Source organism: Panthera onca, chromosome E1 (assembly GCF_046562875.1).
Source record: "Panthera onca isolate mPanOnc1 chromosome E1, mPanOnc1 haplotype 2, whole genome shotgun sequence".
Classification (NCBI taxonomy): domain Eukaryota; kingdom Metazoa; phylum Chordata; class Mammalia; order Carnivora; family Felidae; genus Panthera; species Panthera onca.
The window spans coordinates 39,411,472-39,430,300 of NC_138352.1; the positions used below are offsets into that span (position 1 = coordinate 39,411,472).

General features: G+C 59.1%; 1 protein-coding gene across 1 annotated transcript in view; it reads left to right on the top strand.

Moving 5' to 3' along the window:
- Nucleotides 1-18,505, top strand: part of TMEM132E (transmembrane protein 132E) — a 55,861-nt gene extending 37,356 nt beyond the window's left edge. The window contains exons 2-9 of the mRNA XM_060646702.3: nt 5,969-6,899; nt 8,349-8,495; nt 8,772-8,964; nt 9,760-9,903; nt 12,237-12,442; nt 13,990-14,278; nt 15,187-15,378; nt 16,349-18,505. Of these exons, the coding sequence (XP_060502685.1) occupies nt 5,969-6,899; nt 8,349-8,495; nt 8,772-8,964; nt 9,760-9,903; nt 12,237-12,442; nt 13,990-14,278; nt 15,187-15,378; nt 16,349-17,404 (3,158 nt within the window). The 3' untranslated portion in view covers nt 17,405-18,505. The remainder of the gene's footprint in view (nt 1-5,968; nt 6,900-8,348; nt 8,496-8,771; nt 8,965-9,759; nt 9,904-12,236; nt 12,443-13,989; nt 14,279-15,186; nt 15,379-16,348) is intronic.
- Nucleotides 18,506-18,829: the final 324 nt, after the last annotated feature.

The following is an 18,829-nucleotide window of genomic DNA, read 5'->3' on the forward strand; positions in this document are numbered from 1 at the left end:
TAATGACGATCTTTTTTTTCTGATTTGGAAGCGATTAGTTTTAATTTGGGGACAATTAGAGGTAGAAGCAGGAGGCATCTGATCTTGATTAGAAGCCGGGAAATGGCCAGAGGCACCCCCATCCCCAGCCTGCCTGGCTGTAGCCTCTGTGTAGATTAATTTATATTTTCAGTAGGTTTGTGGGGGTGGCAGGCTGGCCTGTGTGTCTGGGGAGAAAGTGGGAAGGTTTTGTGGGGGTGGCCAGAGGCCCCTGCTGTGCTCCCAGACCACAAAAGCCAGACTGAGTTGAAGAGGGAGGGCCTCTGTGGGGCACCTGGGTGGCTCAGTCATTTGAGCGTCAGACTCTTGATTTCAGTTCAGGTCATGATCTCACAGTTTTGTGGGTTCGAGCCCTGCATCGGGCTCTGCGCTGGCAGCTTGGTGCCTGCTTGAGATTCTCCCCAACTTCCTGCCCCTCCCCCATTCATACCCTCTCTATCTCTCAAAATAAATAAACCTATAATCTTAAAAACAAGGAGGGGGGAGGGCCTCTGTCCAGCCACTGGCCCTGCGCAGGTGTCTCATAAGAGGGTAGAACTGAGATTTGTTAAGCACCCCAAGTGCCACCCTTTGCGCTGCGCAAAGCTGGTCCAGGCCCCGTGTCTGCCTGTATCGCCATTGAGCTGGAAAAGCAAAAGCATAAATAAGTAGGTGCCTTCTGGTGTCGGGGGTGGCTTGGGAGACTTCTGCACAGGTGAAGGGGCGCGTAGGCCAGCGTCCTGCCTGCGGAGAGCATTCACTGAAGTGACTAACGAAGCAGTTCGATGGTAATTTGCATGTTACACCCAGACCAAGGCCAAGCTCCAGATCAGTCGGACCCAGAGCTGGACAGAGCAAAGCAGCACCCACGGGTCCTAGTGAGAGGCGTGGGGGAGTGCTTCAGGAGGAGGCAGAGCCGGGGTGGGCGTGGAAAGAAGATGGGACCCCCACACCCCATCCCAGCTGAGCATAACCCCAAAGTGGCCCCGGGTCGGTGCTCCCCAAGGGACTGGGCAGATTCAGTGCCCAGGGAAGCTGGGTGGGGGGAGAAGATTCGAGGAAGATGGGAGTTCAGGCCTGTTGCATCCACAGACACCCCATTCTTCGTTACCAAGCTGTAAAGAGCTGTATGTGCCTTCTGGGGCTGTGGGAAGAAGGAGCTGGCTCAGCTGAGTTGGGAAGGGTCACACTCTGGGTCTAGTCTCAGGGAAAGGCTGGGTCTGCCTCAGCCGCCATCATTATCCCTGAGCACAAAACCAGCATGATCCCCGCCCAGCTTCTTCCCCTGGATGGTGTCTCCGCTCCTGACTGGGGAAACTGAGGCTGTTGGGGGGCAGAAACAGCCAATCCCCATGTGTTCATCTGCTTGGGCAGCCCTAACAAAGCACTACGGACTGCATGACTAAAACAACAGATTTTGGCTTCTCGGTTCTGGAGGCCAGAAGTGCAAGGTCAGAGTGGCAGCAGGGTGGGTTTCTCCTGCGGCCTCTCTCCTTGGCTTGCAAAGGGCCGTCTTCTCCCTGTGTGTTCACGTGCTCTTCACTCTGTGTGTCCGTGTCCTCATCTCCCTACTTGTTGGGACACCAGGCGTATTGGATCGATGACCTCGTTTTACCCTGATGACCTCATCTTACCCGGATCACCTCCTTGCAGACCCTGTCTCCAAACACGGCCACATTCTGAGGTCCTGGAGGTCAGGTCTTCCACGTATGAATTGGGGTGGGGGTCACAATTCAACTCCTAACACCCATCATGCGCCCGAGAAGATGTGGAGAAGCCCTCTCTATCAGAAGGCGGCTCAGTCGGTTGAGCGTCCAACTTCTGCTCAGGTCATGATCCCACAGCTCGTGAGTTCGAGCCCCATGTCGGGCTGTGTGCTGAGCTCAGAGCCTGGAGCCTGCTTTATACTCTGTGTCTCCCTCTCTTTCTGCCCCTACCCTGCTTGTACTCTGACTCCCAGGGCTGCACCCAAATGCCTCCGGAGGCCCAAAGCTGTTTACACAGAGGGAAACCTAGCTGCTGCTCCGGGGGAGAGTCAAGGCCACTGACAGGAACACAGTGCAAAGGGTGGTCCACAGGGTGAGCTGGGCCCAAACACAAGAGCAGGAGTTGGGAGCCTGGAGGCCAATGCTCTGGGGAGCAAGTGAGAGGGTGAGGGGCAAAGAGTGGCCAGGGTTCAAAGCCAAGCCTAAGAACCCTGTGGGGTGCCTGATGTGGGGCCCGAGGGGCGGATGTGCGCCAGCCCGTGAGATCAGCCCCCCTGTGTTGGGGGGGGGGGGGGGGGTCCAGGCTGTCATGTCCATCCCAGCCACACCCTTTCAGCACCTCTCCCCCACCTCTGGGCCCAACCAACCTCAGTTCTGTGTAGATCTTCCCCTCCCCCGACTGTTGTCATTCAGGGAAACTGCAGCTCTTTCCTCCCAAGGCCAGGCCCTGCTTTATGCTGAGATAACAGGCCAGTGCACACATTAGCACACACACACCTTCCCAGATAGCCTTCCAGAAAACCTGACCTGTCTGCCGACAGCTCCACGGGCCTCAACTTCCTCCCCTCCAGCCCCCCCACCCACCCCAGACCACCTCCAGGGCCTCTCCCACCTCCCTGGGGAAACTGAGGTCCAGAGAGATCAAGCAGCTTCCTTTATGCTCCAGAGTAAGTGGGCAGGAGAGCAGAGGTTATAGTGCTGGGGCCTCAGAAACACTCACCTCCACCACAGAAGAGGCCTCAGGGCCTCACAGAGGATAGAATGACTCACAGTGGTGACTGGAGGGGGTGTCGTGTGTCACGATGACACAAATACGAAAATTGCACCACCCTAATACTGTCTTTTCTGGCTCTCCTTTCTGAAAGTGAGCTGTTTTCTTAGCACAAGTTGCTTCCCCTTTCAGAAACCCAGACTCTTTATCTGCAAGGTTGCTGCCTGCCACTGAGAACCGTCCCCCTCAGCGGCCATCCGGTCTTCTCTTGGATGCCTCGTGGAGGAGGCCCTTGTACCCCACAGAGCATCCCAGTCATCGGGTTCTGAGAATCCCACTCATTCCACAAAAATCTATGGAGGGCAGAGGGGTGCATGCGGACATGGCCTCCAGGCCCCTCCCCCGTGCCCCTCTGAGTCTTCTGCCCATCTGGTGGCTCCTGCCCCCACTGTGCCTCCAAGGGGTCCAGATGGCCAACTGTGGGGTGGGGACAATGAGAGTGTCGTCAAAGGGGACTAAGTGCTTACTTAGCAGCCTTTGGGATCTCCTGAGGACAGTAAGCAAGGCAGGGTCAGTGGTTATGAGTTCCGTGCCCCCAGCCTGTCCACCCCGGATGCTGAGCACTTACTGCTATGGCAGCTGCCCTTCCCCAACACCAGCGGGACAAGCACGGTGGCCCCTCCCCGCCTTGGCCCAGTGCCCACAAGCCCTGGACATCCCACCACACAGAGCAGTGCCCCCCTCCTCCTCTCCCTTGGCCTTTTAGCCACTCTCCACATCCTCGTGGAGGGGCTGATGTCACCATCTCAATTTTAGATATGGGAACCAAAGGAAGTATCTTGCCCATGAGTGTCACGGGGAGAACCTTGCACCTGAGTCCTGGATTCTTTGTTTGCCTGCTTCCTGCCGCTTCCAAAGCAGTTTGGGTGGTTTCTGAGCTCTGGCTCGGGCTGTTCCCCTGGACTCCAACATGTGTCACTTGGACCAGCCTCCCCCTGATGGCAAGGACAGCATCTCAGAGACTCCAGGGGTAACTGTGGGGCAGGGACTGCGGCCAGGAAGGCTCTTCCCATCTCTCCAGACATCTTCCTGTCCTCGTCTTGGACCTAGCTGTCCGCCCCGCCACTGCAGCCAGCATACCTTGCAGGGTTCGGAGCATCTAGTGGGGAAGGTGGCCTGGGAGCAGAGTTCTCCGGGGAATGGGAGGAGCAGTCTGGTGATTAAAGCATGGGCTGCCCGCCGCACGGGCCTATGCCCTGCCCCAAGCCAAATGCCTCTTTTTTTTGAATGAGGAAATTAAACCACAGATTAAAAAAAAAAAAAAAAAATAGGCCATAGGTGCCAGAGCCTCAAGAGCGGGGAATTTTTAGTTCATTGCCTTTATGAGGAATTGGATGTGAAGGTCTGTAGAATTATCAAGGTTTCATTGATGATGGCAAAATAATAAATGGGCATAAACTGCAAGGAACCACTATAGCGTTGCTTAGAAGGCTCTTCCTTGGGACACAGGTCTCTGCAAATCACTCCGCGTAAATCAGGCATGATTTGTCAGAGCCTTGCTCAGTGCACGGCCTCCTAGATAACTAACTTCCATACAAGACAGGATGCGAAGTCCCCTCTGAGAAGGAGAGTCCCAGGGATTTGAGGTCATACCTTGGAAGGCTTCCTGGAGGAGGTGGCATTGGAGCTGGGCCTCGGAGGAGGATTCCGATGTGGATGCGTGCAGTTAGGAAAGGGGAGAATTTGATGCAGAAGGCACAGCATGAGCAAAGACGGCAGATGGGGCAGAATCAGCAAGTGCTACAGGCAGAGATGGTCCAGTCATGCTGGCAGCGTGGGTTTGGGAGGGGGAGTCCTGGGGCAAAGGGGAGCCTGGAACCCCACAGTAGAGGACCCTGAATGCCACACTCAGGCCCAAAGTGAGTCTGGATTTTGTCTTGTAAGCAGAAGGGAGAGAGTCTATAAAAATGCTTACAGACATTGGCATTGCGATGCACAATTTATAGAGTTCTTTCTTATTTGATTCTCGAAAACAGAGCAAGTGACAGCACAACATCCTTTAAGACCGGTATTATTATTATTATTATTATCAATTATTATTATTATTAACTTGATTTTAAAGGTGAGGAAAGTGACTCAGCACCGATGGGAAGATGGGAAGAGAACTGCTTCTCAAACCTCAAACCCCCACAGCTTGGTCCTTCCTATTCCAGAACAGTGTCCAAAGGGAATTGAGCTGGCGGTGAGGGGCCAGCAAGGTCTCATTTGTGTCCAGGAGAAACAAATCTCTCTGCTATTGTGGGGGGGAGTGGATGCCAGGGAGGTGGTTAGAGGGAGAGGGGAGACCCAGTCAGGCCGTGTTATGTTGTCATAGCAGCGGGATCAAGGCAGGGTTCTGGGGATGGAGGACAGGGGGCAGCTCAGGACACCTCACAGAGTCAAGAGGTAGAATTGCTTTGGGCAGGGTCCTGCTCAGATGTGGGGAGGGGACCAGAGATGGCAGACCCAAGGCTTGAGTTGGGTTTGGGAGAGTGGGGTCCCATTCCCTGTGTATACAGTGCATGGGGAGAGGGCGTGGGGGTGGGGGGAGACAAGGGATCTCTGGGGGCCCTGCACCGTCTGAGGCAGCGGGAGCAGGAAAGGGCTTGGGTTTGAGAGTCAGGTGGCCCTGGGTTCGAAGCCTACTGCTGGCCCCTTTGGCTCATGTGGCTCGGGCAAGTTGCTTAAGCATTCTGCACCTTTACCTGTAACATGTGAGAATAAGCTCTCAAAAAAGAGAAGCTGTTGACAGAACACGATTGAATCCGTGGAAATGGTAGACTGTGTAGCTCAGAGGATCCATCTGAGGATCAAATAAGCTAATGCCGGTGGCGTCAGCGTGGAGCAGGTTGGAATGGTAAGAGCGCTTTCTGGGGGCCCCCTCTCCGCTCTCGGCCCTTTACCCGCACACACTACTTGGGAAGTCTTAAGCAACCGCACCTGGAGGCAGAAAGCAATTTCATCCTCATTTTACAGATGAGGATGTGGGGGGATAAACCCTCTTTAAAGCCTCACAGGGCTTTGCGCTAGTGTCCGGTTTACGCGCACGCTGCAGCAGAAGAAACCAGGCAACGGTGAGCGGAAGGTTAACACAGCAGCACAAGGGGACGCGCTTGGCGCGGACGCCCGCTGCGGGGTGGGAGGCTGGGGTGCCCTGCCGTGCCAGCACAGCCTCTGCTCACCCCTCTGGGCTCTTTCCCCTGTCTGTCCCCAGCCTCCGGCCGCTCGCACCCGGCCAGCCCCAGCCCACCCGGCCCGCAGGCCGGCCCGGTGCTGCCGGTCAGCTACCGCCTGTCGCGGACGCGGCTGGCCTTCTTCCTGCGGGACGCGCGGCCCCCGCCGCCTGCGGTGGCCAACGGCTCCCTGCAGCGCTCCGAGCCCTTCGTGGTGTTCCAGACCAAGGAGCTGCCCGTCCTCAACGTCTCCCTGGGGCCCTTCAGCACCAGCCAGGTGGTGGCCCGGGAGCTGCTGCAGCCGTCCAGCACCCTGGACATCCCCGAGCGCCTGACGGTCAACTGGAAGGTGCGGGCCTTCATCGTCCGCGCCCGCGTGCCTGCCTCGCAGCCCGAGGCCCAGGTGCTGTTCTACGTGGCCGGCCGCGACTGGGACGACTTCGGCGTCACCGAGCGGCTGCCGTGCGTCCGCCTGCACGCCTTCAGGGACGCGCGGGAGGTCAAGAGCTCCTGCCGCCTCAGCGGGGGCCTGGCCACCTGCCTGGTGCGGGCGGAGCTGCCCCTGGCCTGGTTCGGGCCCCCAGCCCCCGCCGCGCCGCCCGCCGCCCGCCGCAAGTCCCCGGATGGGCTGGAACCCGAGGCGGCCGGGGAGAGTCAGCAGGCTGAGCTCTACTACACCCTCCACGCCCCGGACGCGTCTGGGGGCTGCGGGGGCGCCCGTCGGGGGACCGGGCCCGGGGCAGGCGCCCGCGCGGAGAGCCCCACCCAGCACCCGCTGCTGCGCATCGGGAGCATCAGCCTGTTCCGCCCGCCCCCCAGAAGGACCCTGCAGGAGCACAGGCTGGACAGCAACCTGATGATCCGCCTGCCAGATCGGCCCCTCAAGCCTGGCGAGGTGCTCAGCGTCCTCCTCTACCTGGCCCCCAACTCCTCCTCTCCCTCCAGCCCCAGCGTGGAGCATTTCACTCTCAGGTAGGGGGCATGTGGGGGGAGGGTCCGCCCGCATCCCAAGGTCAAATGCATACCTGGCCGCTTGCAGGGGTGAGCCAGCACCCTAATCCGACTTCTTCCGTTTCTCACTTGAGCTACTTCAGGAAGGCACCTTACTTATTTGAGCCTCAGTGTTCTCATCTGCCCGGTGACAACAAAAAATTCTGCCCTACCTCCCTAGCTCACAGACATGGGGAAGGAGAAATGTTCCTTTTCACAAGCATAGGTATCAAGAATGATAGAATGGGGTTGGAAGGGCCCTTGGGCCTTAGCTGGTGTAACTTAAAATGGTGTACCCATTTTGCAGATGAGGAGACCAAAGGCAAAGAGAAGAAATGGAGATCAGACAGCAGCCCGTTGGCTGGGAGTCAGAAATGAGCAGTAGTGTGCCCATGTGTCAGGACATTTGCCCAATCTTGGAATTAAGAGAAAAATTTTCAGGACTCCCAGCCTTTTCTGTACCCTGAACAGGATACAGTCCACAAATTCAGAAATACCTTAAGCCATATCACATCCCCACAAAACAGAATGGAATTTAAACCATGTTGAATGATTCTGAGAATGTAGCAAAGGCCCCACCAAAATATTCCCCCCACCCCAGGCACTATGCATAGGACCCACAACATTGCCTTTAGCCTCCGACTTCTTTGAGTTAAGTATTACCCTCTCTCCTGAGTGTACCACCTTAAAGTTCAGATCTTCCTGGAAGGGATGAGACCTGATTCAATGATTGATACGTGAATGTGAATATGAGTTAAATCAGTCATCACAGATCTTGGGCTACATTAATAGGAGTAAACATGTAGAATTAGGGAGGTGATCACCATTCTGCTTTAGCCAGTATGAATCGGAGCATAGCTGAAGTGTTGTATTTGGTACAGGGCGCTACAGGGTACTTATGTGTGCAGTGTCCAGAGGACGGTGACCTGAACCTGTGGCAAAAAGTAACAATTGGAAGAGCTAGAGATTTTAGGCCTGGAGAAAAGAGAGACTCAGGGAACACCCGCTCCCCTCCGGCTGTCTGAGAACTGTTACAATTGAGACGAAGGAGGATTGTTCTTTCCTGCCCCAGCAGAACCCATGACTAAGTATAGGAATGGGGTTTCCAATCCTTAAGGGCTTTCTGAGAATGGAATGGGATGTGCACAGTAGTGAGTTCCCTGTCACTAAGGTATGCAAGTAGAGGTTTGGTAGAACTTGGCAGAGAGATGGGGTAGAAGCGATTGTAGCCTCCACTGAAGGTCAGCATTTTCAGTCACATGATACCAGATTCCCCAAGTTCATCTCAAGCATGAAGTCTAGGACTCAGGGTAATGTACTCACCTGCTCCCCCTACTCCCAGCCCCAGCCTGGGGGGTGGGGGTGGCCAGGTGGGCAGCCATCGGGCCCTAGGCTGACCCTCTCGCTCTTCTCCCTCCCACTTTGTCCCAGGGTGAAGGCCAAGAAGGGTGTGACCCTTCTGGGCACCAAGTCACGGAGTGGTCAGTGGCATGTGACCTCGGAGCTGCTGACTGGGGCAAAGCACTCAACAGCCACTGTGGATGTGGCCTGGGCGCAGGGCACACCCCTGCCCCCCTGGTAAGCTGAGGTGGTGCCTCTGCCCACCTCTTTGCAGGATAGCACCTGGGAGGGGTGGGGGAGTTCTTGATGGAGGAAGCGAGACCAACAGAAGGGCTGGGGCTCAGATTGTGGGGGCTCTGGGGTCCAGGTCCGGGCACCTCAGGTGGCTGGAAAAGGCTCAGAAAGCTCCAGGAGGCAGGATGCCAAGGAGGGCAGGGGTCCTCATCGGGGTCCTCATCCCGAGCTGCTCCCAGCTCTTCCTCCCGGGCTCTGCTTCCTTCCTCCCCCCTGCAGGGAAGGCCAGGGGCCCCTGGAGATCCTGCAGCTGGACTTTGAGATGGAGAACTTTACCAGCCAGTCGGTCAAGAGGAGGATCATGTGGCACATTGACTACCGCGGCCGCAGCCCCCTGCCTGACCTGGAGCGGGCGGTCACCGAGTTGACGGTCATCCAGCGGGATGTACAAGCCATCCTGCCCCTAGCCATGGTGAGCGGGGCAGGTGACTGGGCCAGTGGATGCATACATCTGTCACGGGCGCGTGTGTGTGACAGGCACGTGCACAGCTGAGCGTGTGTATAGATCAACGCATGTCTGTGTGAGCCTGCGGCCAAGTGTGTGCCTGTGAGTAAAGGTGTGTGTGTGTGTGTGCACGCGCTCACTGGAGGCAGGCGGTGCTCTGTGCCTGGTGCTCGAGTAGGACAGCAGAGGCTCACGGGGACAGAGGTGGGAGAAGTCACCCATGGAGAGGGCACTCAGGAGAGGCTTCCTGGAGGAGGCGGCCATGCAGTTGAACCTGGAAGGAAGGGCTTATATAACCAGAGATGAGGAGGGTGCTCGAGGCTGAGGATCATGTGGGCAAAGGTGCGGTGATGGGAACGTGAGTAGTTTGTTCTAAGGAGCAATGGACTTGGGGGTGCCATGGCTGGAGTCACTGGGCCAGCCTGAGGGCACCTGGAATGGTCAGCAAATGTGTTGGATGTGATGCTGAGAAGCATGTCAGATGTTGAGAGAAGATGGTGGGGGACTGGCGAAGGGTTGTCTCCTGGTGGCACAGTGGCTTCCTGAAGGCTGTGGCAGGAGGCCAGGTAAGCAGAGCACCTGAGAAGGCAAGTGAGACTGGGCGGAGGCCCCTCTCTGCACATGCGTGCTGGTGTCCCCAGGGGAAGGACGCGCATCTGAGGAGTGGGGGCTCCAGGAGCCTGGGCCTTGGCTGGCCTGTCGTGGGAGAGCAGATGACCACCATAAGCACCCCAGTTCATCAGGGTCCCACCCTCCCTGCAGGACACAGAGATCATCAACACGGCTATCTTGACGGGCAGGACGGTGGCCATCCCTGTCAAGGTCATCGCCATCGAGGTGACTGGACTTGTCCTAGATGTCTCTGCCCTGGTGGAATGCGAGTCTGACAATGAGGACATCATCAAGGTGGGCGTCCTGGAGATGGGCCCCCCACACACAGGGAAAGAGGCCTCAGACCTTCAGGGGGAGCAGAGCCCCAAGCCAGTGGGGATTCACATCCCAGGCAGCTCCCCTTGGTAGGCAAGTGGAGGAGAAATGGGGGTGGGGGAGAATAGCTTCACATCCCACGTCTAGCCTGAGGGGGGTGAGGAAAAGCCTTGGGTACTGCTATCCTAGAGGGCTTCCTGCAGGAATTTGAAAGAGGCCATTTGGCAGGCAGAGGGGAGAAGGCAGTGTTGACAGCCTGAGCTCAATCCAATCCAGCAAGTGATTATTGAGCCCTTGCCCATGACAGCCATCAGGGAAGGCAGTGGGGGTAGGGAGGGAGCCTACCCCTCAGGGACACGCCCTGAACCCAGATGCTGGTGACCTCACAGAGAAGCTTCAGCTCTGGGAGGAAGCCCCAGAAACATGCGAGTTAGTCCAGGGGTGAAGGTCGTGTAAGGAAGGACTCTCTCAGGGCACACTCCCCCAAGTCCTCCAACTCCCGAAGCCCCCCACCCCCCACCCGCTAGAGCTCCTCCCCAGAGATCCACTCTGGGCCCCTGGTCCTCACAACCCAGCAAACAGGACATCGGTCTGACTCACATGTCCCAATTTGCCACCTCTCCAAGAGGGCCTCCAGATTTGCCCCTGCCCCTGGTTTTGGACGGTGGTCACAGGCCATGATGCACAAGGGTGCAGCCCCAGTATCTGTGTGGTAGGTGAGCTGTTTGTTGGGCCAGCCTCCAGCAGGTGCCAAAATCAGATGATCAGACAACAGAATCTGTTCCCTGTGTCTGTAAATAGCTCAGCGTGAAGGAGAACGGGAGGAGTGGGCCGTGGGTGTCCTTCTCCCTCTGGCTAACTGGGGCTAGCCTGGAGTGTGCTCGCTCTCTCTCCCCACATTCTGTCCCAGATCCCTCCAGGTCTAGGGAGCTGGAGCCTCACTTCACCCATTCCCCACCCAGGAAGAATGCCCCCTTCAAAGTCAGTCAGAGCAGATGGCTGGGTACCACAGCCCCATCCCCTGCAGAGCAAAAGCCTTGCCCAGGCCCTTGGGGCTTCCCGGTGCTGGCAGGCTGCATCAGGAAGAAATAGACCTGCTCTCAAAGGCTGTCACCCAGCACCTGCCCCTGCCCCCCACCTCCACGCTCCCCGACCCCGGCCGCAGAATGGACCAGAACAAAGTCTTGACGGCTTAGATACCAAAGGGGAATTCGCAAAGATGCTAAGTGGAATCTGTTTCCGTTCTCAATGAAATACACTCAGGTTCTTTATGGAGTTGGCCAACACTCTGAATGGACTTTGCCAGCCTTCTGAAGTGGGAAATGAACATTTCTGGCAGGGCTGCTGTCCCACGTCCCACCACCCCCATCTGAGATGCCTAAGGGAGCTGGCAAGAGTTTGGGACGAGCTAGGGGCTCATCACAGATTAACCACAACCCCGGCCCCCTCCCCACCCCCACCAGAGCCTCCAGAGCGTCCTACCCCCGCAAGCCGCATGATTAGACCCTCCTCGCACGTGCACGCGAGGGTGGGCACCCAGTGGCCTGTAGCGGCAGGAACACTTAAATGCGTTGCACACAAGATTCACTGCTGCGTGTGCCGGGTACATACTGGGCACACTTGACGTGCACACCCACCTACATCTGCCCTGAAGTACCGGCACAGGTGTCCACCAGGATGTGTTCAGCAGGCATGTGCCCACCCAGCGAACCTCTAGGAGTATAAGCCGGTGTCCTGGTGGGCATGCATCCGTAAAAGCTGCACCCACTGGTGGCAACCATCCACCTGTCTGTCCTGATTTTTCCTCTCCCCGTCCCCCACCTCCACCCCAGGGCTAGAGCAGAAATTAACTAGCGGCTGAAATTAACTGAAATTAACTAGCGGCTCATTTTCCTGGGGCCACAGGGCCAGATGGGCCGTTGAGGAGTCGTGGGCTCAGGACAGGCTCCCTGCCCCCTCTGCACTGTGGAGGGTCCTACCAAGTGACACCTGCACCAGAGCGCAGGCAGTCATGCGGGGGAGGGGAGCCAGCCCCCGGCCGGGGCGGGGGGTGGGGGGGGGGGGGGTCGTCCACCAGAAGTCTCCTCTGAGGGGCGGTCTGTGTAAAATCACGGGCACGCTGGCTCCTTGCCAGGGAGCAAAAACCTCCCATAGTAGCCACTGAGAGATGATGCTTGGTGGAGAAACAGTGGGAACAGGGACACCAGAGGCTGATGTCTCCCGGAGGAAATAAATTCGTCACCTCCCCTCCAGCCCACAGGATGCCCCCTGTAGGGCAAGACAGGCCAACCAACCTCCCTCCCCCTCCCCAGGTATCCAGCAGCTGTGACTACGTGTTTGTGAGTGGAAAGGAGTCTCGCGGGTCCATGAACGCCAGGGTCACCTTCCGCTATGACATCCTCAACGCCCCCCTGGAAATGACAGTCTGGGTCCCCAAGCTGCCCCTGCACATCGAACTCTCAGACGCACGCCTCAGCCAAGTGAAGGGCTGGAGGGTACCTATCCTCCCCGACCGGAGGTACAGCCCCTCCACACACAGTGGACACTCGGGATACTCACAGGTGGACACAGCCCTGGCACATAGTCTGATCCACGCATGTGTGTAAGACCCCAGGTGTACACAGTCTGCAGGTCGGTGATGCAGTCAGCAAACTTATATTGAGTAGCTTCCTGTGTGCCAGGCACTGATGGGTGCTTGAGACATGGGGTGGGTGTGGCCAGTGCCTGACCCGGCCAAGCCACGAACATGGTAGACACGGGAAGCCCTGTGCGCAGGGAATCGAGTGGCACTAAAGGAGACAGCCACCTCTTCCTCCAGGAGAAGTCCAAGCAGGCTTCCTAGAAGAGGTGACTCTGGGTATGCCTCTCTGGGGCACGTCCTCCACTCACCCCTCATTGCTGCTGGAGAGGAAAGCCAGCAGGGCAGAGAGAGAAAGAGTGGCAGGCAGCTAAGAGGGGAGGGGAGGGGCTGGGGGAGAAGCAGGCAGCCAAGGGAGAGCTGGGCTCAGCTCAGTTCTGTAGAGATTGGGAAAAGCAAGGCCCGGTGGGGTGGATCGGGGATCGGAGCCTCTCAAATTTGAATGTGCACATGAATCCCCTGAGGGCCTGTTCAAATGCAGATTCTGACCCAGTAGGTCTGGGAGGGGGCCTTCTGCAGGGGAACCAGCCCCTGCCCCGCCCCCCCCCCCCCACCAGGTGCTGCTTTGAGTCATGACGGGGGAGTGAACTCTGCAGCCAGACAGGCTGGGTTTAAATCCTGACTGCTGTTTACTAGCTGGGCCACCTTGGACTACTTACATAACCTCTCTGTGCCCCCGTTTCTTCGTCCACAAAACGGGCACGTTAACACCTCATAGAATGGTTGTGAGGATTCATTAACACGGGCACAAGAGACCTGTGTGAAGGGATATTCTGGTTGCTGGATGCGTCCAGAGCAGTAGCAAAGCACGAGCCACGCCCTCTGCTCTCTCTCTCCAGAGCACGCTTCCCTGACAGTGAAATCTCCTGGTTTTAGCCTCTTAGGCAATCTGGATAGGCTGAATTTCCCAAATCCTCAAGTTCTGGCGCCCTTTTGCTTACTAGTGCCTCCCTCGGCTCACCTCTCTGCTCTCAAGTTTCACAATGAGCAGCAAGGGGAACCAGGCCGCACATTCCACACGCTGCTTGGAAATCGAAATCGCACCAGCTAAACCTCCGAGTTCATCTGCTTGCCGCACGGCTGTAAGGATACAATCTGGCCGAGCGTTCTGGCAGTCTGTAACAAGGCTGCCTTCGCTCCAGTTTAGAGCTGAGAACAGGGCCAGGCGCATGCCTGGCGCCGAGAGAGAGAGACGGCACTTGTCAGGATTTGACATCAGCTTCTCCCGGCCGTGCCCAGCAGAGGCCGGGAGGCACAAGGGAGGGTCAAGGAGGTGCCTTTCTAGGAGAGGAAAGGCTGGGGACTCCGGGCTCCAAGCTTGTCAGAGACAGAAGGAACGGGGCAGGGAGGGGGCTTGCCCCTTTGCACGGCTCCCACCCACAGCGCAAGGGTGAGGGAGTGACCCCCCCTGTGCCCCGCCCCCCCAGGTCGGCCCGGGAGAGCGAGGACGAGGACGAGGAGGAAGAGGAGCGTAGGCAGAGCGCCAGCCGCGGCTGCACCCTGCAGTACCAGCACGCCACTCTGCAGGTGTTCACCCAGTTCCACACGACATCGTCCGAGGGCACCGACCAGGTGGTCACCATGCTGGGCCCGGACTGGCTGGTGGAGGTCACTGACCTGGTCAGCGACTTTATGCGGGTGGGCGACCCCCGCGTGGCACGCATGGTGGACAGCAGCACGCTGGCGGGCCTGGAGCCAGGCACCACGCCCTTCAAGGTAGGCACACGGCCGCTCTGTGGATCTGTGGGCAGAGAACACAGACGTTCCCGGGACGGGATCTCTAGGGCCTCTGGGGTCCACCCCAGCCGGCCCCCAAAACACACTCTCTTCCCCTCACCCTGCCCCTGCCCCCCCCCCCCACCACCAGAGGTGAGCTCCTTCACTGCCCCCTTGGTGAAGGCTCTCCCTGCAAGCCCTATCAACCTTTACCCATCCGTGTAGATCGCTCGGTGTGTTCCCTGAGAGCAGGTGTGGATGCGGAGAGGCGGCAGAGGAGAGGGCCCAGGAAGGGGAATTCAGGGACCTTAGGAATTCAACTCTGACCCTCCTACAGCGGGGTGCCTGGGCAGAAACCATCCATCTAAGAGGTTGTGAATAATGGCCCCTGGGCTAGGATTTGCCCGCAGACGTGATTTATCTGTAAAGCAGTGGATCCAGTGTTGAAATCTTGGGAGGTTTCTCATTTTTCAAAATCTAGATTTCTGGTTTTACAAAATACCAGGCCCACAATCCCACCTGGCAATCATCAGCTGGTCGGTACTGGTGCCTCCTTGACATGAGCGTTGAGTTCTATCTGCCAAGGTCCCTACCTTCCCCCTTTGTCTCTCTGACATCGAGGCCAAACATCAATGGCTATTTATCGCTGTGGGGGGCTGTTGTTGACCTTAAAATCTGCCCACCTGTCTCATCCGTGTTCCTGCCTGGCTCTGGCAAGCCCCTGACCCTCACCTGGCCTCTGGACCCTGGTTTCCTGTTGCAGCCCTAAGGCAGAGCCCAAGAGTCTTGCTCCCCCCAGCCTGCCTCCAGGGGTGGGCCTCTCTTGCAGCACTGGCTTTTCTTCCCAGGCTGGGAATTGGGGGGGTGCTCTCCTGGCCTCCGCCCATCCCTGCCCCACTCTGCCTCAGGTGGTGTCCCCGCTGACGGAGTCTGTGCTTGGGGAGACGCTGCTAACAGTGACGGAGGAGAAGGTCAGCATCACACAGCTGCAGGCCCAGGTGGTGGCCAGCCTTGCCCTCTCCCTGCGGCCCAGCCCGGGGAGCAGCCACACCATCCTGGCCACCACGGCCGCCCAGCAGACCCTCAGCTTCCTCAAGCAGGTAACTGGATGTCCAGCCGGCCAATCTGGGGGCTTGCGGTGTGGAAGGAAGAAGGAAACTCCAGTTTTCCCTGGGGCCATGAGTCCCCAGGTTAGGGCTCGAATGGAAGATCTGTCTGCCCTTTGTGCCCTACACACCCGACCCACCCCATTCCCCTGCCATCTGCACCGGGAGTCTGGCCAAGGTCCCGCTTCTTGCATCTGCCACCAGAGATGCTCCTGCTGAGGGTTCCCCCTCCCAGATTCTCAGAGAACCCCCGTCAGCTGTGCCTCCACCCCCAGGAATTACCCTCAGTCATCTCTGGAGCCCCAGTTACAGCCGCCCCCCCCCGCCCCGACAGATCCACCAGGGCGTAGGCTACAGGACAGAGGTACAAAGGTGACAGGCAGGAGCACAGGGAGCCAGAAGGCTGCTGTTGAGCACCGGGCCAAGGGTCCCCTGCCCCTAACCTGCTCCATGACCCCAGGCCAATCCCTTCTCCCTGGGCCCTGCTTCCTCATCTGCAGGAGGGGCAGTGCTCAGAATGTTTTAACGGAGGACAAGGGTGGGGTGGGGTGTGTGTTCTCAATGTCCACGTGTCTCATGGGGATGATCCCAAGGTCAGGCATGGAGATATGGGGTTGCTCCTGCAGCAAAAGGGACTTGAGGTAGATCCAAGGCAGAGCATACATTCAGCCCATCGAGGGGCGAAGGATAAAGTGGGCGAGGAAATTCTCAGGGCCGTATGAGGCCATATTGAGCCCCTGACGCTCCCCACAACCTCCAGAGGAAGACTTCCTGCTCCAACAATTCCTCCTAAGCACCTGCCACCCTGTCAGGCACAGTTCCAGGGCTGGGAGTGACAGCAGGGAGGCAGAGTACCCCAGTCCCTGTCCTCATAGAGCTCAGCATCTGCTCGGCATCTCCCAGTGAAGCCAGCCAGAACTAGCTCTCTGACTCCTGTCCCCTTCTCCTCCTCCTCCTCTTCCAGGAAGCCCTCCTGAGCCTCTGGCTCTCCTACAGCGATGGCACCACAGCCCCACTCTCCCTGTACAGCCCCCGGGACTACGGGCTGCTGGTGAACAGCCTGGATGAGCGGGTGGCCACGGTGACCCAGGACCGGGCCTTCCCGCTGGTGGTGGCCCAGGCCGAGGGGGCGGGGGAACTGCTTCGTGCAGAGCTCACCATCGCTGAGAGCTGCCAGAAAACCAAGCGCAAGAGTGTGCTGGCCACGACCCCCGTGGGCCTGCGGGTGCACTTTGGGCGGGACGAGGAGGACCCCACGTACGACTACCCCGGGCCCAGCCAGCCAGGCCCCGGCGGGGGCGAGGACGAGGCCCGGGGAGCCGGCCCACCGGGCACCGCGCTGCCCCCAGCCGAGGCCCCGGGCCCGGGCACCGCCAGCCCCGCGGTGCCGCCCACAGAAGACTTCCTGCCGCTGCCCACCGGCTTCCTGCAGATGCCGCGCGGGCTCACGGACCTGGAGATCGGCATGTATGCGCTGCTGGGCGTCTTCTGCCTCGCCATCCTCGTCTTCCTCATCAACTGCATCGTCTTCGTGCTGCGCTACCGGCACAAGCGCATCCCGCCCGAGGGCCAGACCAGCATGGACCACTCTCACCACTGGGTGTTCCTGGGCAACGGGCAGCCGCTGCGGGGGCAGGCGGAGCTGTCGCCGCCCGCGGGCAACCCGCTGGAGACCGTGCCCGCCTGCTGCCACGGCGACCACCACAGCAGCGGCAGCTCACAGACCAGCGTGCAGAGCCAGGTGCATGGGCGGGGCGACGGCTCGTCGGGCGGCTCGGCCCGGGACCAGGCCGAGGACCCCGCCAGCTCGCCCACCTCCAAGCGCAAGCGGGTCAAGTTCACCACCTTCGCCACGCTGCCCACGGAGGAGCTGGCCTATGACTCGGTGCCCGCCGGCGAAGAGGACGAGGAGGACGAAGAGGACCTGGGTTGGGGCTGCCCGGATGTGGCGGGCACCACGCGGCCCACCGCGCCCCCAGACCTGCACAATTACATGCGCAGAATCAAAGATATGGCGTAGAGGCGCCGTCCCGCCCCCTCCCCCCGGGGGGGTGGGCTCTGTGTGGGACGCGACCGGGACCCCTGCTCACACTGACGCAGGCGGGCCGAAGCGGATGTCGTACTCCCTGCCCCTGCAGCTTTGCTCTGTGCTGGGCGGCCGCCTGCCCCAGCTGGGCCTTCCCCGCGACCACCTCGCACCATACCCAATTGTGCCACCGAAGGCGGAGGGCTCCTTCCTCAGGAGCTTGCTAGGAGGAAAGCAATCCTTGTTCGACTCTTTCCAAACCTCCTCCCATCTTAGACAACCCCCTGCCCCAAAAGTGAGGCATGGAGGCCAAGCTTGGGGTGAGGTGGGCCCACACTGTGCCCCGCCCCTGCCCCCCCACGTCCCCTGTCTTCCCCCTGTGTGGGGGAGCTTTGGGGGGGTCTTGTGTCACAAGCTGCACAAAGACTTTTCTCAAACCAATATTCAGGGATTTCTGTCCTGCAGGGTGGGGAGACGGCGGCTGCCCGCCCTGCGGAGGATCTTGCTGTGGACAAAACATGTGGGGAATGGGGGAGACACTTGTAGCATCTGCTGGCTTCCGGGTGCCCCCTCCCCCTCCAGTCCCTTCCCAGGACCTGGGAGTTGACCCTACAGAGGGGTCTGGGACCAAGCCAGGCACCTTCCTGAGATCTCAGGACTCCCTCCTCTATCCCAACCGGCTGTGGGCGGAGCCTAGAGGGGGAGGAGCCCTGGGCAGGCCCTGAGCAAGCCACACCCCAGCACTGTGGTCTGAGCAGTCCCTGGGAAGCCCGGTCCCCCTGCTAAGCCCACAGCAAGGTCAACACTACGCCTTAGCCCTTAGCCGCTCCTCTCGCTCTGCTGACCACTCCTCCCTCTCTGCAGGGGCAGCCACCCATCCCCCCAGGGAACGGAATCGGTGGGAGGGGGAGGAGGCACCAGGGGATGCTGTGGAGGACCTCGGGATGGGCAAAGGCAGCGGGGAGCCGGGCGTCTCCCTTACCCCTCCCAGCCCACAGCCACTTCTCTCTTGGGTTCTACCCACCACTGTGTCGGATTTTCTTAAATAAATGGGGGTGACCAGACTGGAGCGGGGCAGCAGCTCCCGGAGAACAGAAGGCGTGTGGTGGCTGGCTCTGCGTCTGGTCCTTGTGCGTGTGTGCACATACACACACACACACACACACACACACACTGTGGACACACTAAATGACAGAGATCGACGCCCAGCTGAACCCGGTTGCCCCTTCCTCCAACATCCACATCCCTTCGGGCCCTGTCTTGCCGAAGCGGGTGCCCACGTCCGGTGTGAAGGATTTGCTGGCCCAGAAATGTGCCCTTACAGAGAGGTAGCTCCCCTAGGAAATGCCAAGGTTGCCTCGGGAGGGTGGGGCAAGCCTCAGGGCCTCGCCTCGGGAGAAAAGGCTTGGGGAGTGAGGG